Here is a 25315-nt window from a genome sequence, read left to right as displayed (position 1 = left end):
CAATCAGGCGCGGCAGGGGCAGCCCCCTCCTCCCGGGGTCCTTCCGGGTGCAGGGTGAGAGGTCGCAGTGTGGCGCGCGCCGGCTGCTGCTGCTGCTTCAGGGGCTGGCGGGTACGGACGGGTCGCTGGCGGGGTCAGTCAGGTCAGTCGCCGCGGGCCGGAGCTGCGGAGAGACCAGCCCATCCCTCACCATGTCCTACTGCAGGCAAGAAGGTGCGCGGCAGGGGGAGGGGCCGGCCCTGAGGGGGTCCGGGCGCCTGGGTGAGGGGAAGGGCTCTGGGCAGGTGGGGCCGGGCCGGTGGGGGCTGCGGGCTAGTGGCGGCGGGGGAGGCCTGGGGCGGTGGGGACAGGCGACGCCCTGCAGAGCGCCCGCTAGCCTCGCGGGGTTACGCAACCTGGACTCCGCCGCCCGGCTTGGCCTTGAGGGTTCGCGCGTGTCCCGTCTTCGTGCTTTTACCCTTCTCGAGCATGGCAGCGAGGCGCGTCTCTTGTGACAACGACGCTGAGTCGCCTCATTCTAGCAGGTGCGGTGTTAAGAAAGACACCAAATATCATGAGCAACATGCAGGACTATGCAGCACTTCAAAGACTCACAAGATGGTTTATTAGCTGATGAGCTTTCGTGGGCCAGACCCACTTCCTCAGATCAAAAAAATATCATGAGGTTTGTGATATAATAATGAGTTGACCGCACAGTATGTGGAACTGACTGGCACGAAATGTCATTTTGTGCCTATGAAACTCTTAGCCTCAGTAGGGACGAGACACGCATACACATGGTAAAAAGAAGCAGTTCTGCTAGAATGTAGAATAGCAATAGAGATGCAGCCCTGTTAGTAATTAAAACCCTTGTGCTGTGTATCATAAACCAGTTTATAGCTGGAGTTAAGTAAGAACATTATCCTCAGGACATGTTAAACCATAAGGGCTCATCTGCATGGTGTTTTATGGGTCTTGAGTGAATTCTGAAGCTTTCCACCAACCTGTCTTACGCATTTTAGGATTCAAACCCCTCTACATATTATTTTGGCATTTAAAAAAAAATGTCTTGGAGTGTGATACAGGCCCTGTATAAACTGGTATAGCATCATTATCAAGACAATTATATTATATTGTTAATTATAATAGCTGGGATTAGAGTTTAGGCACTCCTTGTTAATAACACAGCTAATTACGAGACCTAAATCATAGACTGTAGTGCTAGAGGAACCTCAATGTCACCAAGTCAAGATCTTGTTCTGTGACAGGACCAAGTCAGTCAAAATCATCCAACCTGATTTTAAAAACTTTCAGTGATAGAGATTCCATAACTGCCCTTGAAAACTTAATCCAGAGTTTAACTACCCTTGCAGTTAGAAATATCTAACCTAAATCTCCCTTGCTGCTAATGAATCCTGTTATTTCTTGTTCTGGCTTCAGGAGACATGGAGAACAATTGAGCAAGAGCATATAACAGCCATGAACATATTTGAAGACTGTTATCAGGTTCCCCCCTTCAATCTTATTTTTTCAAGACTTACCATGCCCATTGTTTTTTAACCTTTTCTCTTAGGCCAGGTTTTCTAAACCTTTTATCATTTTTTGTTGACCTCCTCTGGATTCTCCAATTTGTCATGGTCATTTTGGTTTTTAATTGTGCCCTTCCAAAAGCTTGTAATCCCTCACAGTTTGGTGTCATATGTAGATTTTATAAGCATGCAATCCACTCCATTATCCAAGACATTAATGAAAATAATGAATTGTTCTGAATCTAGGTCCAACCCCTTCAAGACACTGCTAGAAATGCCCTCCCAATTTGACTACTTTTTTATAACAATCTTTCAACTAGTTGTGCAGTAACTTTAGTGTAATTTCATCTAGACCACATTTTACTTGTTTACTTATGAGAATTTCAGGTGGGATTGTGGCCCATGGACCCTACCAAATCATAGCATTTTAAAATTCTTATATTTCATGTTATCAGACATTTTAAATCGGAAATTTCACAGTTATAACTTTAGGGGTCCTGACACAAAGTATGTGCATGTGTAGGCAGGCTATTGTAGGAGGGCCACAGTATTCCCACCTTTACCTCTGAACTGTTGCTGGCAGCAGTGCTGCCTTCAGAGAGTGGTGGCTGGAAATGGCAGCTGCTGGATGGGTGCCCAGTTCTGAAGGCAACACCACTGACAGCAGCAATGCAGGAGTAAGCATGGCATGGTACAGTATGGCATCCCTTGCTTCTGTGGTACTGATGGAGGTGGGTCTGATCCAGCCCCAGGAATGGCCCATGCAGGGGAAGAGGAAGTCTCATTCCTTACAGCCCATCCAAGGCTAGCTGCTGGAACCAGAGCACCCCAATTCTGCTCCTTCCCAACACTCAGGGGTCAAAGGGCCCTAGAGCTGGCTGTATGTGGTAGAGGGGAGGAGGATGACCATGTTGCCCACCCACAAGGCCAGTTCTATCATCACCCTCAGAAGTGACGCCCCTCCTCAGATCATGCCACATTCACTTCTGTACTGGTGCTGGTGGCACCACTGTCTTCAGAGCTCAATGCCTGGCCAGCAACCACTATTCTCTAGATGCCCAGCTCTAAAGACAGTGCAGAAGTAAGGATGGCAATACTGCAACTTCCCTGCACTAGTCTGGTTTCATGGATGAGATCAGATTTCACAGTCTGTGATGTTTTTCACCATCAGGAATCTGGTAGGGCCATATGCATCACAGATACTGCTTCACCCGGTATTCATTAGACCAATCAAGGAAGGAAATTAGGTTGTTTTGGCATGATCTGTTCCTGAAAAAAATCCATGCTGGCTATTTCTTATAACACAGTTATCCTGAAGATGCTTAAAAATTGATTAATAATTTGTTCCAGTATTATTTGTGCTGCAAAGTTTGCTTTAGAGGGAGAGTTTGCAGTGATGCATTCTACAGTGTTTGAAATAGCATAGAATTGCTACAGAGAGGCTTCACATATTTAGCTTATATGTCCCGGACACATTGAAATGAATATTAATTAATATGGCACCAAACAAAAGAGAGGCTACTGTGTATCCCCCTTTTTCTTCTCTCCTAAATGAAAGATTAATTCCCCAATGCTGTGCATTCATAAGTATGTGTGTGTTTGGGTTGTTTTTCCCAGGCATGAAGCTTTCAACCCATCCTTTTGGAAGAATATTCTGCAGTCTCATAGACTTCAGTTAGGAAAATTTTACCCTGATCATTATTAGGTAATACGGAGGCAGCAGCTTGGGGTGGCAGCAACTCCTGTCCATGGGGGGGACTGGCACAGAGCAGCCTCTGTCCATGGTGAGTCTGGGCTGCCACAGACAGTCTGCTTTGTGGCACTTTCCTCCTCCCTGTGCTGCTGCCTCTGAGGCAGCAGAGGAGGGCAGGCAGCACTGCAGAGCTGGTGCTTGGGGGAACCAGCTTTTATTGGGCTCCTCCAGCGCCAGTTCCTGCCACCCACCTGCTGTCTCTGTGTTCATGGTGAACAGGCTTTTTAAGCCACTTCCTCAAGGGCACCTACAGAGGCGTGAGTAGGGGGGAGATGTGTGTAGTCGACAAGCCCTGGCTTATTGGTTAATCTTATTGGTTAATGTGTAGTCATCTACATGCTGATGTCCCTACTCTGTACCCCATTAAACACTTGCTACTTTTGCCATTTGTTGGTAGCGTCTGTGCCCCTTTAGCCAACTCTGAGTCCATTTGATGGTGTTGCTATCTAAGCCAGTTTTGAAGTCATAGTCAAGATTGCCTGAAAGTGCTACTTGCTCTGTAGTAAATTACCTTCCATGCATGCTAGAAAGATACTTCTCTTCTGAAGAGCAGTAATTCTAGATCACCTTGACAGTAGCTATACATGTCAAGATAAGACTCATTGCAATAAATGCTTCAAGGCATAATATAAACTCCTTCCTAACCCCTGTGGGGTCTGCTGCCCAACATCATCTCCAGCTCCAAATGTACAACACTATGCAACTCTATTCAGTAATTTACACCCTAATAAAATCTGGCTATAATTGATTAGATGCATTATGGGGTTTTCTAGCTTCCTCTTTTGGAAGAAAAATATTGGAGTATGTGGATTAATGATGTGATGTGGTACATAGTTTCTTAGAAATTGACTGGTCATTGTTTTTTCTATGCTAAATTTTAACCAGTGATAGCTAGTTCATATTTTGAAAGACTATTAAAAAAAAAAGAGAAACTCATCTGGTGTTTGATGTGTGGGAAAGATCAGCTGTTGGAAGCTGGTTTCTTTGCTTTTAAGTTGTTGCATCTGCAACAAGTGCAGATGCGGTTTTCAGATGTTTTTAGCATGGTGTCTTCTTATGGCTCTGACCTTTACAGTTCATCTGACATTAGCCAAAACAAACACATTTTGCCATTTTATCTGTTGTGATATATCCCAGCAGAAATTCTGTCTTTATGCATCAAGAGAGTATGATTTGGTTTATGCCCTTTCTGACTAATAAGACACTAAAACCCATGGTGCAGAAACTAAATGAATGTGCATCTGTCTTCACAACTGAAGATGTTGGATAGATTCCCAAACATGAGCCAATCTTTTTAGATGACAAATCTGAGGAGCTATCCCTGATTACGGTGTCAGCAGAGGATGTTTTGGAACAGATCGATCAACTGAACAGTAATAAGACATGAGGACCACATGGTATTCATCTAAGAGTTCTGAAGGAACTCCTATGTGAAATTGGATAACTACTAACCTGTGTGTGTAGCCTATCATTTAAATTGGCTTCTGTATCAGATGACTGGAGGATAGCACATGTGATACCAATTTTCAAAAAAGACTCGAGATGATTTCGAAAATTACAAGCTAGTAAGTCTAACTTAAGTATTAGGCAAATTTGTAGAAACTTTAAGAATGGAATTATCAAGTACATAGGTGAACACGATTTGTTGGGGGAGAATGAGCGTGGCTTTTGTAAAGGCAAATCAGGCCTCTGCAGACGACTATAATTCTTGAAGGGGTCAACAATCATGTGAAAATGAGTGATCCATTAAATACCGTGTACTTAGATTTTCCAGAGATCCTTTGACAAGTTCCCTCTCCAGAGGCTCTTAAGCAAAGGATAATAGGGAAGGGCCTCTCTTGGGTTAGTAACTAGTTAAAAGGTAGGAAACAAAGGGGCAAAAAAAATTGTCAGTTTTCAGAATGGAGAGAGGTAAATAATGGTTTCCTCCAGGAGTCTGTCGTACAGGTTGGCCCTCCCTGGCGTGGCACCCTCGGGACCTGACCAGTCCTGAATCAGGGATTTTGCAGAACCAGTGAAGCTTCCCAGCTACAGCCTCTAGCTGCCAGCTGGGGATGGGTGGGGTCACTACCTCTACCCCTGTGAAACTCTTGTTAGAGGATGCTGTGAAGCAGGGATGTTTGAGTGTAAATGTCTAACCGTTTAACTGATAAGTGAATGCTTATTGATTAACAGTATATGTTACACTCAGCGAAGCTGCCTCCCTGGGAACTGGGCTAGTAGGGTCTGGTGGTCCTGCTCCCAGGAAGCTAAGCTTTATACTGCAGGTGGAATCGCTGAGATTTTTAGTGATTACACAATTATCCCATTACATTATTTTTAACATCCCTACTGTGAAGGCCAAGACTATAACAAGGTTAAAAAAAGAACTAGATAAGTTTATAGAGGATATGTCCATCAGTGGCTAGCAAACTATGTTTTGAAGTACAAGCAGTCCCCGAGTTACGCGGATCCGACTTATGTCGGATCCGCAGTTACGAACGGGGTTTGCTCCGCGTCTCCCTGGTCTGTTGGAGACCAGCAGACCAGGGAGACGGGGAGCAAAGCCTCGGAGGATGCCGGCAGCAGGACAGCCACGGTGCGTCTGGGCTGTCCGCTGTCCGCGTGCTCCGCGGCTTTGCTCCCCGTCTCCCTGGTCTGCTGGTCTCCAGCATCTCCCTGGTCTGTTGGAGACCAGCAGACCATGGAGACGGGGAGCAAAGCCTCGGAGGACGCCGGCAGCAGGACAGCCGCGGCGCGTCTGGGCTGTCCTGCTGCCCTCGTGCTCCGCAGCTTTGCTCCGGACGCCTGTGGTACAGCAGCTGGGGTGCTGCCGGTTGGTCCCGTAGCGCCGCTGTGGGTGCTACTGGACCAACCCGGCAGCACCCCAGCTGCTCTGACTCAGGCATCCTGGTTCAGCCACTGCTGGTCAGTTTCAGCAGCGGCTGAATCAGGACGCCTGGGGCAGAGCAGCTTGGTGCTGCTGGGTTGGTCCCGTAGCTCCGCTCTGGGCGCTACTGGAGCAACTCAGCAGCACCCAAGCTGCTCTGCCCCAGGCGTCCCCAAGTCAGCCGCTGCTGAAACTGACCAGCGCTGACTACAGGAAGCCCGAGGCAGAGTTGCTCTGCCCCGGGCTTCCTGGAATCAGCCGCTGATCAGTTTCAGCAGCAGCTGACTTGGGGACGCCTGGGGTCCTTAAGCTGAATCTGTATTTAAGAACTGGCGTCCAGATTCAGCCTGTTGAAACTGATCAGCGGCTGATTCCAGGAAGCCGGGGGCAGAGCAACTCTGCCTCGGGCTTCCTGTATTCAGCCGCTGGTCAGTTTCAGCAAAGCTGAATCTGGATGCCAGTTCCGACTTACATACAGATTCAACTTAAGAACAAACCTACAGTCCCTATCTTGTACGTAACCCGGGGACTGCCTGTATTACTAGGCCCTGCATGCCAGAAGCTGGGAATAGGTGGTGGGATGGATCACTTGATGATTACCTGTTCTGTTCATTCCCTCTGAAGCCTCTGGCATTGGCCATTGTTGGGAAGACAGTATACTTGGCTAGATGGACCATTGGTCTGACCCAGTATGGCCCATTCTCATATCCTTATATAACTTTAATTCTGAAAGGTCTTTTAGTATAAATGATCCCTAATTTTTGTTGTTGTTCCTATGTGTCACCCTAATACAGATAATAGCGAGGCTCAGAGTAGGGATGTAAAATCCTATTTAAATTAGCTTAACTAGTTAAGCTATATGTTTAACCAGTTAAATGGCTCACCATGTTACAGGAGGTGGGGCCACTGGAGCAGCAGCCGCCCATAGCATGGCACAGGGGCTCCTCCAACACAGCCAGGCTGGGTGCCAGTTAACTGGTTACCCCTGGTAATCATGCTGGTAAGGTAGTGTTTACTGGGTAACCAGTTATTCCATTCCATCCCTTGCCTAGAGTAATTTCTAGCACCAAGTCCATGAATCCTAGCTGTTGACTCAGAATTTCTGATAAATGGGCATCTATGGTAGCCTTGAATCCCTTCAGTGAGGACCCCTTTACATATACCTTGGCCCAAGTTCTGTTGCCTAACTGCTGTTATAAAAATATTAATATTTTTCCTAAATTACCTTGCTGTATCTTAAGCTCATTATGTCGTGCTCTGTCCTTGTTGATTAATCAGAACAATTGATCCCTGTCTTCATGCTCTCTTTTATGTATTCGTAGACAGTTATCCTGTCTCGCCTCTGTTATCATTTTGTACACTGTACATAGCCTGATTCTCTCAGTCTTTCCTTGTAGATCTTATTTTTCCAAACCTTTTTGTCATTTTTAGTGGCTCTCCTCTGAGCATACTCCAATTTGTCTTTTTTAAAATGCAGTTCCCAAAACCAAACACTTCTCTAATCGAAGCCTAACCAGGGCCAAGTAGAGCAGACTCATTAGCTCTTAAAATGAAGCATCTGTTTATGCACACAACAGTTCAAAAGCTTTTATTGTGCAGTGTCTTTGTAAATGGCTTGTTTTGTCTTGGCTTAATACTTTTTCTGAACTCTTGCTTTTTGCCTTCCTTAATGTTAGGAAAAGACAGAATTATATTTGTGACCAAGGAGGACCATGAGACACCAAGTAGTGCAGAACTGGTAGCAGATGACCCCAATGACCCTTATGAAGACCAAGGTCAGTAACGTTTGGTAAGAGGATGGTAAGACATATGTTTAATAATCTAATATATTCTTGTGGCTCCCATTCAAATTGGCAGAGTAGGTACTTAGCAGATCTCTAAAAGCTAGGTCAGTCTTTTTATTAGGGCAATACCATGAAATACGGATGTCAAATCCCATTTCAAAGTTAACTGGTTAAAGAGTGCTGCTTACCGGTTAACTCTTTACATCTCTACAATGAAACTTACTCTTAACTTTAATTTACTTCTTTTTAAACTATCACATAATTCTTGCCTGTATATCTATAGTTCATTTGACATTTTGGCAAACTAGCCACAAACGTTCTGTAATTCTACAATGTAGTTCGTTCTTAGAAACCAAAGAGAATTAATCATGTCTTGAACAGGTCTAGGAGTTTCATTCTATACAGTATCGTAGTGTTTTTCTAATTTCTTCATTCTGTATATTTTCTAATGGTCTCCTCTTTAGTCTCAACTACTTAAGTCCTTCCAAAACATTTAATTCTTCAGACTATCACATATGCAGTTTGACTGAGTGTCTTCAGGAATCCCAAATAGTGTGAAAGTGACTTACATCCTTGACCCTGTCATGTTTTGCACCCGGTATCCTATTTCAACACGTACTAAAATTATTTTCCTTCTCCTGTCACGTAATGACAACTCTAAAGGGATCTAGTTGTCACTAATGCATTAAGAGGCAAGTAACTTAACATTTGCAGTTTGGAACTCAAGTTTTCCAAAATATCATGCAAGATAAACCAGTACTGACGCTAAACAGTTCACATCTGCAAGTGAACAAATTTTAAGAACTCTCTGCTTTTACTATTGTTATTTATTATCATTTTGAGAGACAGGATAACATGGGATTAAGACTCGTAAAATTGTGGTTGCCTTGGGCAAGTAATCTTTTTTTTCTTAAAACCAGTGAGTAAAATTCTTAGTTTATAGTCATGGTAAAAGCTGAGTGGATAGATTTTTTTTTTTTTTGACTGAGGCTAATAAATGCCCATGAAAATTTAAGACTGGATTTGAAGTTTATTAGGTTACTTTTATGTTCTCCAGGCACAAAAGGCAACAGTTTGAAATATGAGCGCCAGAAGCTGGACCTAATTGGAAACAATCTCATTTTTTTTAGAGGTGCTGAGATTCATAGATCTCATTGAATTAGTTGGAGCTGTGGATGCTCAAGTAGCTCTAAAATTGGTCACTTTTATTTGGGTGTATAACTTCAGGAACTCCTGTTTGAAATTTGGCTTTAATGTCTACTTCAGTTTGCATGAATTGAGGTATAGTAGGTCTCAGGTTTTGTTGCCTCCAACTTTGATTGAGATTGAGCTAAGTTGTTTCTTTTCCCTGTTGGAAATCTCTTAAACATAAACTGTTTAGCAGAAACTCTGCCCCTAGCATTATAATTGGTAGGGGGCAGTATTAATGCATAATATAGCATCCAGAAAATCACAATGGTAATATTATGTTTACAAACAAATATACGGTACATAGTCTAATTTGAACCATCTTTTCCTGTATGTTTTCATACATTGATTTGAGCTAAAATGAGTACTTCACCTACCTACACAGATTCTGAACCTGTTTACAGCAGGTGTATCTGAACAGCTCTTCAACATGGATCCTTTGATTCTCGTAATGACCTAAATGAAAATTGGGACAAGGAAATAGAGAACTTTTATTACTTCAAATGCCACGTGTATGTCAGGTGAACAGACTTCTTTCAGATAGAATAGTAACTTATCAGACTCTGTTCTATAGCATAATTTATTCAAAGTTAAAAGTTTCTCTTGATTTAGGTTAGTATGGTGAGAGATGTCTGTATCCTCATCTCTGTATCTCTTGGCCATCCCTCAGCTCACCCACTCAAGACTGCTGGAACCTATGAAGTGAAGCAATATTCTGAGTCATTGCTCAATAAGGATGGGATAGCATGTGTATGCTAGAAATAACATTTAAACCTTATATGTAGAATTGTTTAATTCAAGACATTATTAGAATTAGTCCAGTATCTGTGAATTCAAGACAGTGTTATGTTTAGGGCATAGGTATAAAGAACAGCCCATGTGGAAATTCTTGTGGAAGCTAGTAGTAAAAGATGATTAAACATAACTCCACAGTAACAGGTAAGTAGAAACAGACATTCATACACAGTACTTGATGATGCACCTCAGATACAGTGTTTAAAATAAGCTTAATTTGTTTTCTCAATATATGGGACTGGTAGGCTTGGTGTGATTGAGGTTAACCTTACACTCTTTCTGAGATGAAAAGAAATATCTGGTTTTCCCCCCTTAAACTTTCGTGTGTGTGTGTGTGTGTGTGTGTGTGTGTGTGTGTGTGTGTGTGTGAGATTTCAGAAAGATGTGTAGTAGCTAAAGTTTAGTGTCTGTTAGTAGTTCCCTTAACCCTCGTATTTTCAGGCAGAATGTGTTATTGACTGAGAGCCTATGCTCAAACAGGAGATTTGGTGAAAACAATCTGCACAATAAGATCTGACATCTCCACTTTGAGAGTAATGCAATTGCTTCTAAAGATTTCAGGTAGAATCCTCTGCTGGTCATAAAATCCATACTGTATTTGCATCTGTTGTCTTATGCATTCATGTCCGTAAATACAACTTCCTTATTACAGAGAGGAGAATAGAGCCAACACCATTTACAAATAGTTCTGTAATACAGTTGACCTTTATATGAAAAGCACTTTCTAAGAGAAGAGTCTAACTGATCAGCCAGTTACTGTACTCTGTGGAAAAAACAATGAAGAAACATTTATATAGTGTCTCAAACATTTTTAGAAAAAATAAGTTTCAGTGTCTGATGTGAGTGATCTTTTTCATTAATCAAAATGATGGTGGTAAGAACCCAACTTTTTTCTGTCTTGGCTCTGGCTTCTCTCTCTTCTGCAAAACTAGACTGCCGAAAATACAGATCTTACCCTAGCCTCACTTTGGGAGAAAGTATAAGCCTTTGGAGATGTTGTGATGAACTATTAAAATACATTACATAAGTCATCTCGTGAGGTGTGTAACTGTACAAAATGTCTGCTGCTTATATTGGCAAATCCTTACATTGATGTAGTCCTGTGTTATAGGAGACTGATTTTAGTCTTTATAGTTATAATGGAAAGGTATTAGAAAACAGTGTCTTGGTAAATTTTTTTAAATGAGACTTCTGCTGTGCACTAGCTGTCAGTCATATCTTCAACAGGGACTTATTTAGTAATAAGGTGTGTGAATGTAAACTTCCCTTCTCTGAGTTGCAACAGTTAATTGTGTTTTTAGTTGTATTAATAATTATGGGCCAGCAAGCCAATCAGCAATGTATTGTCAGTGCCAGATGAAAAGAGGGAAGAAAAGTATCTCATGGCATTGGTGTGACGCAGAGCAGCCATGCAAGCGATTTAAACGTGAACATTTGTCAGCTGACGGTCAGGGCAGTGTGTATGTGCTATACACCCGAGACTTTAACTGCTGAGACCGGGGTCCCTTCCAGCAGGCAACCTGGAGGAGGTTGACTGGTGACCAATAAGTGTACAGGAAGAGCTTATAACACCTTAGATTTCAGCTGCTAGAATTCGTAATTCCTTCGCAGCGGGCAGCCTTGGGGAAAGACTGAAAGATGCCCCAGTGGATTCTGCCACCTGGGTGTGACACACATCCAAACGCCCAAGCTCTTCCTATACTGTGTCCCTTAAGACCGGCTGAAGTTCTTTTAAATTGTGCTTGGTTCTGTTACAGCAACTGAAGGAGTCAGGTTAAAGCTTAAACAGTTACAGGTTTATTAAAGAAGCTTATAAATCATATGGTTACAATGGCTATTGCTCTATTTCTTAACTACTAGCAAAATATAGATCTTAAAAATGGTTACAAAGAAGATAAAGATAGAAAAATAGAAATAATGGTACCAAGTAACAGCTTACTCTTTCTATGTATACACTTAAGACAGAGGACCACATCCAGGTACCATTTTTACCCCCTTCTGTGCCTCTCGACTCCAGCATGTCAGGCCAGGGCCGGTCCCTCAATTCCTAGGAAAGACGAAAATACGAGGTGGGCGTCCCCATAGAACCTCGGGAGGTCAAACACCTAACCCAACCAGCAGGTAGAGGGTAGAATGACACTCAAAAGAGAGTGTGCTGCTGTACCACCTTTATACTCATGGGGTCACGTATTTCTCTTTCTTATCTGTCATGCCAAATGGTGCTGGTCTGTCTTTTATGAGACCAGTTCTTACAAGGGAGTTGTGAACTTAATTTACACTTGTAAGAGAGATAACTAAATTGGAAGTACTGGGCATTCTTTTCTCAGTGGGAAATTCCTCTCCCAGGGACTGTGCGTGTTCGAATCAACATGGGTGCCAGCCTGGGCAGTTCTCGCAGCCTCGAGGCCAGCCTATTGCCTTAATCGCTCTCTCTCTCCTCATATCTATGTTTTCAGCTTCTCAGGATCAGATGAGCCAGCATAGACTATGCTGATTTCACTGCTCCTTCTCTTCCCTGTATGCTTCAGGAACCTCAGAGAGGCAAATAAGATAGATGAGATGGGGGGGGGGGGGGGGGTTGGTCTGTCTGGCTATGACATCGTGCATGGTTCTTCTCTTGGGACAAGTTGTTTTGTATTCTTTCATGCCAGTGGTTACACAAATGAAATTAGTAAGTCATAGAATCTCGTTCCTTTCCTAGTTAGCATAGGCAAAATTTAAAGGTGGCAAAGGAAACTTTTGTGAATGAGCCAGTGAAATGCCAAGTTTATGTTGAATGTTGAGAAATTTTGGTGGGAGGGAGATATGAATCCTCTCACAAAGCAGTAATTCCAGCACATTAGTACACTTGCTAGCTTTACTCTGGGGTTTATATTCCTAATTTGGCCTGTCCAGCTCCATTATAGGGTGGGGGGTAAGAACAGTCCAGAAACTAGTTGTGTTGTAGAAACCTTGCAATGAAAAACACATCTTCTCTGTTCTAGATCTTCTCTGTTCTAGAACACAGCAAATTAAAAAAACAAAAACAAAAAAACCTTCACATATCACAGATTGCATTGTATCTTGGAGAAGGGACTTCTGTGGATGGGGAAAGATGGGCATTTTGAAATGTGGGGCAGGAGCTCTACTGTTTTTTATTTAAAAGAAAATTGGAAAAGCCATTCATAAAGTAACATAGGTTTTTTTAATTTAGTTTTTCCTTTTAAACAGGAGATTTGATTTCCAATGTTCAATTTCTGTCATAATTTACAATAATGTTCCTTTGATCTTTTTACTGTATTATACACAGAATAATCACACTTAAGAAGGAATATGTTTATTATATAAATGCCTCAATGCAGATTAAGGCCTAATGTAAAGTAAAACTTAAAATTTATGCAGAATGTTGTAATTATCTTGTGGCTCTTCTGGCAGTTGGTATTACAGTGCAAAATATAATTGCTTTTTGTTGTAGTAGCTCTAGACGTTAAATTCCTCTCTTACATCAGAGATGATCTTTATTAAGTTTCTAATCAGTAGATTTCATGGGAAAATCCTAAATATCGTGCTTTTTTTCTAAGGTAAGATTTAGGTGTAGTACATTTATCCCCTTCCTTGGTCATGAGGATTCAGTTACAATGATCAAAATGTCTGGAGCCCACTTTCTAAGCCAGAAGTATTACAAGGACAATGGGCTAAGATGCAGATGATTTCTAACAAAGTGGGATGGCAAACTGTGAAACAGATTTAAATCACAACTTTTAGAACATAAAAGCTGTATTAAAAGTTACATTGGGACTCTTGTAGCATCCTGTCTTCACAGGGTAAGCAGGGCAAATTGGCTAAGAATCTATTAATGTGTTTTGGAATTATAGGAAGATGAACAAATATTTCTCTCTATATAAGACTTTGCTTTTTACTTTCACAGTGCAAATAGGAAACATCACAAGTGTTGAGTTTTTTTCAGGGAGTTCACTTGCTATATATATATATTTAAAACTAAGAAACCTGCTATAATTGGTTTTTAAATAATTTGTGCATGCAAGGTGACTTTTGTTAACGTTACTGCACTGTTAGCGTAACTGTCTTAATTAGAAAGTGTTAATCACAAGATTTTTTTCAATAGATTTCAATGTAAAAACAGGTTCTTTATTGAAATCAGTGCTAGTGGAGACATAAGCTTGTCCCTGAAACTTCCCATTATACAATAAACGAGGATCATAAACCGACTAGGGATTGAGGATGTTAAATGTCAAGTAATTTACTAGTCAGCTCAGAGTCCCCCCACTGACCCTGGGCTCCATGCTGCCCTGCCGCTTTGAAATGCCACACGGAGCCTGGGGTCAGCTTCTGGGCTCCATGTGACATCTCTGCAGAACCCAGGATCAGGTGGGGACTCCCTGCCTGATCCCAGGTTCCGCGGAAATGCTGCGCAGACCCCGGGATCAAAGTCCCCAGCTGACTCTGGGCTCCATGCGGCACTGCTGCTTTGAAATGCCATGGTGGTGTTTTAAAGGGGCAGTGCCACACAACTGAGCCTGGGATCAGCTGTGCACCACTCCCCTTTGAAACGCCGAGGCATTTGCTTATCAGATAGTTGACTAGTTCTTAACATCAGTGCTATGGAAGTTAAATATCTCTTAAGTGAATAGTCAGTTAACCTCATGAATTCTTATCTGTTCCTCGACTATTCTGTCGTTCTCGGGGGTAGGACCAGCAGACAGTGTGCTCTGGCCTCACTCCCGAGGAGTCCCCTGTCACTCCGTGCTGCTGCCTCTGTATCAGAGGCAGCAGCATGGGGTGGCAGGCAAGAGCTAGTCTATGAGGGGCGCCAGTTTAAAAAACAGCTCCCCTCATGAACTGGCTGCCTGTTGCAGCACAAGGTGGCAGCAGCCCCTGTCCAGGGAGGGGGCTGAGCTCCCAGACCCGGTGCAAGCCGGAACTGAGCCAGGCTGCGTGCCCTCCTGGCTTCTACTACACTTTAAATGCAGAGCCGCAGCAGGGGTAGGTCTTGGACCTGGCATGAGTCAGGCTGCTGGCCAGCCTGCTAAAAGATGTACTGGCAGGGTATGGGAGGTGGGAAATGCATGTAGTCTATAGCATTAACCTATAAGCTTTTGCTTATCGGTTAATTGACTACACTATTACATCCCTAAAACAGACAAAAAATCAGCAGAAGGAAAGGATTATTACAAGATTATGTAGGGTACATGTCTTGATGGCTCCATTATCCTTAGTGCTTTTTGGGTTGTTTTTTTAACTTTTCATAGGTGAGACAGTAGTTTTGAGGGGAGAAAAATAAATGAGGGATGACTTGACCTCCTCTTTCCACTGAGAGAGAATTTTGTGCCTTTCCAGTCATGCTAAGTAAACCATCAGAGCTTGTAAACTGTCAGTCTTCAATATTTTTGAAGAGCCTACAAGTTCCTCAAGGTTAATTGTTTTGGGGGTTTCCTGATGTTTTTTTCAATGGGCAGTGTGTCTGAAGGGGATTGAGAAACCAAAATGTTAATATTATAAATTCAAAATGTTTAAAACTCAACATTCCTAGGAGAACTTTTGTTTGAACTTGCTAACTCAGAATCATTGCATTTGTAATTTATAGTCTTGTGTTTTAAATGTGTACAAAACATAAATGTTAAATGCCCTCATAAAATCTTTTCTTCTTCGAGTAGTGTCCCCGTGGGTGCTCCACTCTAGGTGAAGGGTCGCCCTGAGCCGCAGATCGGAGCTTTTCAAAGCAGTTTTCCCCCTGTTGAGCCACGCATGCCCAGAGGGCGTCTCGAGCCCTTCCCGCCCTCTGCAGCGCGCGGCTCAACCCCCTCCCTTTCAGTTCCTCTTTAACCGCCCTCGTCAGCGGACGGAGCGAGCAGGAACTCCCTCACAGTCTCTCAGACTGTATTTTCTATTAGTTAGGTTACATAGTTTTTCCCCTGTTACTCCAAGTTAGTTTCCCTTGTTTTTCTCTTTGAAATAATAACAACAAAATATTTTTTTATAAGAAGAACGAAACTGACAACAAAATCCCCCCTCGGGGACTAAAACTCCCTTCAGACCGGAGCCCCGGGTGAACTGGAGCGCTCTCTCTCCTGGCTCCTCAGCCAGAAAAAAACACATAAACCATATGAAAGAAAAAGAAACGAAATACCAACACTTTAAAGAAACAAGCAGCAAGATATGTCTGCCTCCTCATGCTTTAAAAAATGCGACCAGTGCCGCGAGCCTATGCCGGCTTCTGACGGCCACATGAAATGTATCCGCTGCTTGGGGGAAGCTCACTCACCCCGCAGCTGCACACACTGTGCTTCCCTCACGGCGAGAGCTAGAAAAGATAGAGAGCTCCGCCTGAGGATGATTTTATTTGATAAGACTCTGCAGCCTTCAGAGCAGGGGGAACCGCAGCATGAAACCCCCCTGCCACCGAAACCTACAAGGCAGAGAGCCTCACCATCTCGCTCTCTCCCGCCTTCTTCCTCCCCCAAGACCCAGGGAGAGGGGCAAAGAAATCCGAGGACCCCTGCTAATAAAGCAGAGGGAAAATCCTCGCGGTCTACATCAACGCCGGTGCACGCTGCTTCTGAGCCCTCCCGGGAACGCACTGAGAAACCCGGGCGAAAAGAAAAGCCGGCGCCGCTTCAAACCGCGGCGCCGCTGCAAGCCCCGGCACCGCGAAAAACCCCGGTGCCGCTTAAAGGAACGGCACCGCTAAAACAACCCGCACCGCAACAAAGCAAGTCTAATACACAGCTGGCACCGGTTGCGACCACAAACCAGAGCTCTGCACCGGCACCGGCAACAGACAATGAGAGGCTTCTTCGGGAGTCTGCTGCAGAGCTCTCTAAGACTCCGTCTGACTCTCACAGCAGGCAGCAGCAGCCCTGCCCCCCTCCCATTGACTGCTCACCAGGGACATCCTTTGCAAGGCATTCCCCTGCCAGATCTGTGTCCCCAGTGTCCTTTCATGGCGCTCCCTTTCTAGAGGATGACCGCCATACGACATATTCTTCGCGACAGACGTCGCCAAGGGGGTCTCGTTCCTATTATCAGAGGGCTGGACCGCAACAAAACCCGTGGCACCCCTACTGGTCTTACCCGCCCCCACCTTATCCACCCCAATGGGGGCCCTGGGACCAATGGGACCTGTACAGACGCCGGTCCTCAGTCCACTCCACACCATCTCGGAGAGGTCTGCCTCATCCACAGCCCCTACCCCCTGCATCACACACAGAGCAGGAAGAGGAGGAGGAGCGCTTTTCGGATAATGAATCCGACATTCAATCTATAAACGTCACTCACCCAGATGACCTGGGTGCCCAACAGGACGATGCAGTGATACCATCAGACACCGTAGCGATGGATGACCTCAAACAGTTCCAGGAGCTATTTAAGCGAGTAGCAACAAGTCAGCATGTCTCCCTACAAGAAGTGCAAAAGAAACAACATCACTTATTAAAGAACCTGCATCCTACGCTGCATAGTAAAATTGCCCTGCCGATTGATGAGGCAATCATGAAAACATCTGAAGATCTGTGGAAGACACCAGCATCCATCCAACCGACTAACAAAAAGATTGATAGGAAATATTTTGTTCCACCGAAAGACAATGACTTCCTCTTTACGCATCCACAAGCAAACTCCTTAGTGGTTGAATCTGCACAGCAAAGAGCGAAGATACCGCAATACAAGAATGGCAGTACCGACAAAGAACATAGAAAGCTAGACTTCTTTGGAAAGAAAATATATTCCTCTTCTACGCTACAACTAAGAATATCAAATTATTCTGCCCTCTTAGCGAATCACGACTTTGATAATTATTCGAAGCTCGGAGAACTGATACCACATCTCCCTGAGTCCAAAAGAGCCATCTTGAAAGCAATAGTCCACGAAGGCCACACCATCACTCACACTGCCCTCCAGACGGCAATGGATGTTGCTGACACAGCAGCTAGAACTACAGCCACTGCGATAGTCATGCGCAGAACTTCCTGGCTACAATCATATGGAGTTCCCCGCGAACTTCAGCCAAAAGTAGAAGACTTGCCATTTGATAAACAAAAATTATTTGCAGCTTCTACAGACGAAATGCTACATAACAGTAAGAACTCGAAAACCACACTTCGCACACTAGGCATGTATACACCGCCCTTCAAACGCAGGCGATACACCCCATATAATACGTACAATCGTTATAGATATGGGCAATACAACCGGCCACAGAGACCCTATGAGGACACTAGGCCAAGGCAACGACCTCAGAGAAGACGACCTAATCAAGGTCGCCCACCAACTACCCAGTCCTCCAAACAGCAAATTTGAAGTCGTGGTCGAGGGTCTGCACTACCTCCCTCACGATCTAGCAATAACACAACATGGCTGCCTATTTACCCACCGTTTGCGGCCGTTCCTTCCACAATGGGAATCCATAACATCGGACCGCTGGGTTCTAGAAATAATTCGAGTAGGATACACTGTCCCATTTACCACTACCCCACCTACCCTTCCCCCTACCCCGTCCCTTTTCAGGGACCCCTCTCACGACACTCTACTAAAACAAGAGATCGACCGCCTCCTTTCTATCGGAGCCATAGAAAAAGTACCAGTAGAGTTCCACGGGAAAGGGTTTTACTCGAACTACTTCTTGATCGAGGAAAAAACGGGAGGCTGGAGGCCAATATTAGACCTCCGCAAACTGAACAGGTTTCTCAAGAAACAACGCTTCAAAATGGTCACACTTACAACAATCATTCCTGCGCTAAATCAAGGGGACTGGTTCGCAGCCCTCGACCTACAAGATGCGTATTTCCATATAACTATCCATCCCGCCCACAGACGCTATCTACGCTTCACTCTCGGCCAGGATCATTTCCAATACAATGTCCTCTCCTTCGGCCTCTCGTCAGCTCCGAGGGTATTTTCAAAGGTACTAGCAGTCGTCGCTGCGTACCTCAGACGCCAGAATGTCATCATATTCCCCTACCTAGACGACTGCCTTTTGAAGGGCTCAACACAGGACGAAACTGCCTCCATGATAAGTATGACCACATCACTCCTCAATCGTCTAGGCCTTCTACTCAACGAAAGCAAATCAACACTGCACCCAGTTCAAAATATAGAGTTCATTGGGGCGCGCCTGGACTCAATTACAGCCCGAGCATACCTACCTCGGCAACGTTTCATAACTATACTAGAAATTATAAGTGTAATGCTTACAACTCCTACCACTACAGCTCTTACTTGCCTCCAACTAATGGGCCACATGGCTTCCACCACCTACATCGTCCACCATGCTCGTCTGCATTTCCGATGCTTCCAACTCTGGATAGCAAGTGTATACATACCGTCACGACACTCCCTCAACAAGACGGTGACTATTCCACCAAACATCCTTGCTTCCTTACGGTGGTGGACGATACCGAACAACCTCCTCACAGGTGTTCCATTCCAACAGAGCGAACCCACTGTACAGATTACTACAGATGCTTCCCTCCTTGGCTGGGGAGCACATATGAATGACCAAGCCGTTCAGGGAAGGTGGTCCCCATCCGAGGCACGACTACACATCAACCTCCTCGAACTGCGAGCAGTAAGGAATGCCTGCGCACACTTCGCCCCCGACATTGCCAATCAGGCGGTCCGCATTCTAACGGACAACATCTGCACAATGTTCTATATAAACAAGCAAGGCGGAGCCCGCTCCCGCTCCCTCTGTGCAGAGGCTATCCGCCTGTGGAACTCATGCATCCGCAAACAGATCACCCTGGTAGCATCCTACCTACCCGGGGTGAACAACACCAGAGCAGATTCACTCAGCCGCAACTTCACCTCAGATCACGAGTGGGAGTTACACACGGAGGTCGCAAACTCAATCTTCAACCATTGGGGATGGCCATCCATAGACCTTTTTGCATCTACCCAGAACTCCAAATGCCCCCAATTCTGTTCACGCGCAGGACTTGGCAAACATTCCCTAGGGGATGCCTTTCTAATCAAATGGACAGCCCCCCTTCACTATGCCTTCCCTCCCATACCGTTAATCCCGAAAACCTTACGCAAGATCTGCAGAGACGGAGCCCTAGTCATCCTGATAGCCCTGTCGTGGGCCCGCCAAACTTGGTACCCGTACCTGCACAGGCTAGCAGTTCACCCTCCTTACCCGCTACCTCACCGGGCAGACCTAATATCTCAGAGCAATGGAACGATACTGCATCCACAGCTCCACACCCTACACCTCCAGGCTTGGCTACTCTCTGGTTCTCGGAGATAGAAAATCACTGTTCCCAACAAGTGAAAGATATCCTCCTCCACAGTAGGAGACAGTCCACTCGAAAAACTTACCTACAGAAATGGACTCTATTTTCCCTCTGGTGCCAGCAAACCAGGGTAGAACCCCGTGATGCACCATTACATATGATTTTGGACTACATTCTAGACCTTAAAATATCAGGACTCTCAATTTCTTCTTTAAGAGTACATCTTTCTGCAATAACAGCGTTCCATACTTCCATTGATGGATTCTCCATATTTGCCCATCCTATCACTAAAAGATTCCTTAAAGGGCTCCACAACGTATACCCACCCCATAAGGCACCACCCCCCTTATGGGACCTAAATCTTGTTCTCCACCAACTTACTGGACCTCCTTTCGAGCCTCTGGCTACAGTACCACTCCCATTTCTCTTTATGAAAGTCTGTTTCTTATTGGCTATCACGTCTGTTAGACGGGTGAGTGAAATTGGGGCATTAATGGCAGTACCCCCCTACACAGTTTTTACGAAGGATAGGGTCATACTTAGACCTCTTCCAACATTCCTGCCAAAGGTCTGTACAGAATTCCATGTAAATGAACCGATCGTACTACCTACCTTTTTTCCGAAACCGCATGCATCACAGAAGGACGCCACTCTGCATACCCTGGACATTCGGAGGGCTCTCGCCTTCTTCCTGGAAAGAACAAAACCATTTCGTAAATCCGAAAGACTTTTTATATCAATCGCTGAGCGTTCTAAGGGAACACTCCTGTCATCACAACGAATCTCAAAATGGATCTCCACATGCATAGTCAAGTGTCATACCTTGGGCAATAAACCACTACAGTGCCCCCCAAGAGCGCATTCCACTCGAGCCACGGCCGCTTCTACAGCCTTTTTGAACAATGTCCCCTTAAGGGATATTTACCGAGCAGCAATGTGGTCTTCAGATCACACGTTTGCCAGACATTATGCAATCCTACCGCAACTTACACAGGACTCAGCAGTAGCTACAGCGGTGCTCTCTACCATCGCTAAACATTGACTCCGGCTCCCTCCAGCCATATATTGAACACTGCTTTGTAGTCACCTAGAGTGGAGCACCCACGGGGACACTACTCGAAGAAGAAAAGGGAGTTACTCACCTCGTGCAGTAACGAGTCTTCTTCGAGATGTGTGTCCCCGTGGGTGCTCCACGACCCTCCCTTCCTCCCCTCTGCACGGAGTCTAAACTACTCGGGCGGAGACGAGGAACTGAAAGGGAGGGGGTTGAGCCGCGCGCTGCAGAGGGCGGGAAGGGCTCGAGACGCCCTCTGGGCATGCGTGGCTCAACAGGGGGAAAACTGCTTTGAAAAGCTCCGATCTGCGGCTCAGGGCGACCCTTCACCTAGAGTGGAGCACCCACGGGGACACACATCTCGAAGAACACTCGTTACTGCACGAGGTGAGTAACTCCCTTTTTTGGGGGAAAAAGCAACACGCCATGTTTGAGAATACACAGTAAAACACACGCACACCCAGTTCTTTTGCTGTTATAGTTACCAGTCAGTCTTGTGGCCAGTTAGTGTGAGTGGAAGCCAGGCTTCTGTCAGTCCACACCAGTGCTCCAGGATCTTGGCAGAACAGGAACCCAAGAACACCCCGTCTTTTATAGAAATCTCTTCTCCTGCAAATTTATGGATTTTGCTGCATCATGTTGTCATCAGTCACTGCAACATATCTTTATCTGGAGATTGTTTTGTATTGTTTAATATCAGTCTTTTGATGACTTTTCTGGGTGTTGTCCTGTCCTGGTTTTGTTGGGCTTTATTATCTTCACACATTGGGAGTGCTTGGTTCTAACTTCAGGATGTCCAATCTGCCCCTCATCCATCACCATGCCATGGGTACATTTGATAGTCCTTTGCACCCAAAGTCTCCAGCCCCTTCTTTGACCATCTGCATGCCATGCTGGCCTTAAGACTAATCTCTTTTAAAACAAACACTCACCTTCTTCACTCACAAAAAGCCAAAACTACATAATTGATTAACACAAGCAAGAATTACATAGTTGCTTTTACCAAAACAGATCTAGTACACAATAATATTCTAAGATTAAAATAACAAATACTATTACAAAGTCTTCCATAATACAAAAAACGTTCTGACATTCTTAAATTTAAAGAAGAAAATAATCCTCCGGTAAAAGGGTGACAGATAGACCCTTTGGGTCTGTTGCTGCTTTAACATTAATAATAAACACAAATAGCTTGCTTAATGCATCTTTACCAACAGCACTAGACTGTTCCTTTCTGCTAGTCAAAAAGGATGGCTGGCAAGGTACATTGAGACACATTACATTGCCTAAGGCTACATTTTAGCCACATGGCTACATTATCTCCAATATAATACACACTGTAGAACTTTTTCAAAATAATTTTTAGAATATCTGTTTTAGGGGAAAAAAAATCTAATCTACATTTTATCATTGCCAATAATGGAGATTCAGTCATGACCCTTGCTAAATTGTTCCAAGTGTTAATTATACTCACTGCCTTATGTCCTGTCTGAGGATGTCAACTTTTATTTCTGGCCATTGGATCCCATAATACATTTGCAAGATAGAAGTAACATTATCATATATGTGTTCCACATGTAGTAGTTATAAACTAATGTTGTGTCACCCTATATCCTTCTCTGTTAAGCTAAATATATTGAATTTGTTTAGTCTGTCATTAAAGGGTTAGAAAATGCCCCTTATAATCATTCTCATGGCTCTTCTCTGAATACAGCCATTTATTTAACAGTTGATATTTTGTAATGTCCCTTAGTGACTTCAAATTCTAGTTTGGTCTGTTTACTAAACAAAACCATATTTCTTTTACACCCCGAGATCAATCTTTGTTCTTTCTGCTCCATATCATCCTTAGCAATAGAGAGTCAGGCATCTGCCATCCACTTTAAGACCCCTCCTGCTTTTTTTTTCCTCCCTGGATCCCAGCCATGATTTGCCAAAGATGACATGATGCTGTGTACTAGCAACCTCTTCTTACCTATGTAAGAGACTGAATTTTGTCCAGCAGAATAAGTGACAATTCTGTGAGCATGTCCAAAAGACTCGTGTGAGACCATGTTCCATTTTTTTGGGCAGTAAATAGTGCTTCCAACACAGAAATGGTACAAAGGGGGATGTGCAGTTTACTACTAGTTTTGGTGTAAAGCAGGTAGTCAGAATTTTGGGGTGCTGAACCAAGCCCACTTCACTTCAGTTGTAATTGTTGTTTTCTCTTAGTGTGATTTGTTTGAATGAAAGTGAATTCTAGAGATTCACAAGATTGTTGAGCAAAAAATAGTAAATGTTTTAATCCAGTATGCTGCAGTAAGTGCTTAGCTATTGTTTTTTTCTATTTTGTTCATGTGTGGTGTGGTTTTGTTTTTGTTTTGTTTTTGAAAGAATTGTGGTCCCCAAGCACACCGGAATAACATAGCCAGTAGGTCCACTGCAGGTGGAATATTCAGAGATTGTAAATGGTCAGCTCTTAGAAGTCTCTCCTGAACCATGTGCAGAACTTCATTTTACCTTACACTGTGTCACTGTTGATGTTGTACTAGTTTTGTGCATGTAATAAAAGATATCAGACTTCAGTGCTGTCATCAGTACATTCCATAGAACAAAATTTACCTGGGGGGGGGGGGGGGAACCCTACAGGACACCTAACTTTTATTGTCTTTTGTCTTTGTTCAGGATTGATATTGCCTAATGGAGATATTAATTGGAATTGCCCATGCCTTGGTGGAATGGCTAGTGGTCCCTGTGGGGAACAATTCAAATCGGCCTTTTCCTGTTTCCACTATAGCACAGAAGAAATAAAGGGATCGGACTGTGTGGACCAGTTCCGTTCTATGCAGGAGTGCATGCAGAGGTATCCAGACCTCTACCCCCAAGAAGATGATGAAGAGGAGAAAGAAAAGCAGAGCAAAGATTTAGAAACTACTTCTGCAGAGGCTGTGGTAGCCAAAGAGGAGACGGGATCTAGCTAATGAAGATACATGGAGGCTTTTGTCTCCATTCCTTAAAATCAGAGACATGGACGTTTTGCAAAGTGTCTGTCTAGAGTCTTTAAGAATTTTCACCTTTACTTAGGGTTTACCTTTACTGTTCTATACATTGTATTGTATGAAATAACTTATTCCTGGAGTGGAGATCTCATCCCTGTGGTCTTGCAAGTAAACACTGCAGTAAGAGCAAGGGCGTATGTATGTACTGTGTAAACTGTTATCGGTGCAACCACTGCTTTACATGTTTTTTCTCCAGTTGTCAGTTTGCAGATTAGGTTGAATAATGTCTGTAAAACATACTTCTTCCAACCAAAAAGTTTCATTAGCCAGTGACAGGTCTATATCTATTTCAGTTCGTTCTGATCAGTCATTATTCCTTTTCAGTGTGTTCTGTGCTGTTGATCGGAAAAGTGTTTTGTGGAATTTCTTAAAGCTTCTCTGCCAGACAATAGCCCATAAAGTTGAAAAGGGTCTAAGCCTTAGAGGTTGCAACATTTATAATTTCAAACGTCATCAGAAGATATTGGCTGCATATACTGCTAATTCCAGGTAAAGACTTCCTGAAAACTAAAATTTAAATATGTGGCTTTTTTAATGTTATGAATTGAATAAGATTCTGCATTTTGAAAATGGTGATGTGTTGGGCAGTTTTTGATAAAACTATGACATGAATAGGAAGAATGCTGATCACTGTGTTCCTTTGTTCTGAAAGCTCTGCTTTTGGGCTCTCTCTGAGTGCCTATTCCTTTTGCAAAGACAAGTTATTACAATATGTTGTTGACGATAAAATTGAAATGTTACCTGGAGTAACACCCTCAAAGAAGATACTATGACTTGAACACATATTAAAAAGGCAAAATCTTTTTACCTTGCAGACACCTGTCTCTTTTTTTGTGTGGTGGTGGTGGTGGTAGTTCTTGGATTGAAAGTAGAGTATGACATGCTCTTATATTCTGAAGAGATTTTGAACTCATCTGAAATACCTCTTAGGTTAAAGTAGCTGACTTCTGTATTTGCCAGGTATATGGTTTATTCCTCCTTTCTCTGAGAAGCATGAACAATGAAAGCATCTCATGAGGCAGAAGTGGGATGAGTACAGGGCACACTTCAGAAGTCCATAGTGGCTATGAAGTGACAAGAACCTCTTGCCATAA

At 43.9% G+C, this 25315-nt stretch overlaps 1 protein-coding gene across 1 annotated transcript; it reads left to right on the top strand.

Moving 5' to 3' along the window:
* The first annotated feature begins 39 nt into the window (after positions 1-39).
* On the top strand, positions 40-25035 carry CHCHD4 (coiled-coil-helix-coiled-coil-helix domain containing 4). Its single transcript, XM_006131271.5, has 3 exons — positions 40-213; positions 7807-7905; positions 23848-25035. The coding sequence occupies exons 1-3, from the start codon at positions 192-194 to the stop codon at positions 24141-24143; spliced, it is 417 nt and encodes a 138-aa protein (XP_006131333.1). The 5' UTR covers positions 40-191; the 3' UTR covers positions 24144-25035.
* The last annotated feature ends 280 nt before the right edge of the window (positions 25036-25315 follow it).

The sequence above is a fragment of the Pelodiscus sinensis genome, chromosome 11, assembly GCF_052426305.1.
Source record: "Pelodiscus sinensis isolate ZL-2025 chromosome 11, ASM5242630v1, whole genome shotgun sequence".
NCBI lineage: Eukaryota > Metazoa > Chordata > Testudines > Trionychidae > Pelodiscus > Pelodiscus sinensis.
Note: the sequence above shows the minus strand (reverse complement) of the source record. Positions and strands in the feature narration are given on the sequence as shown.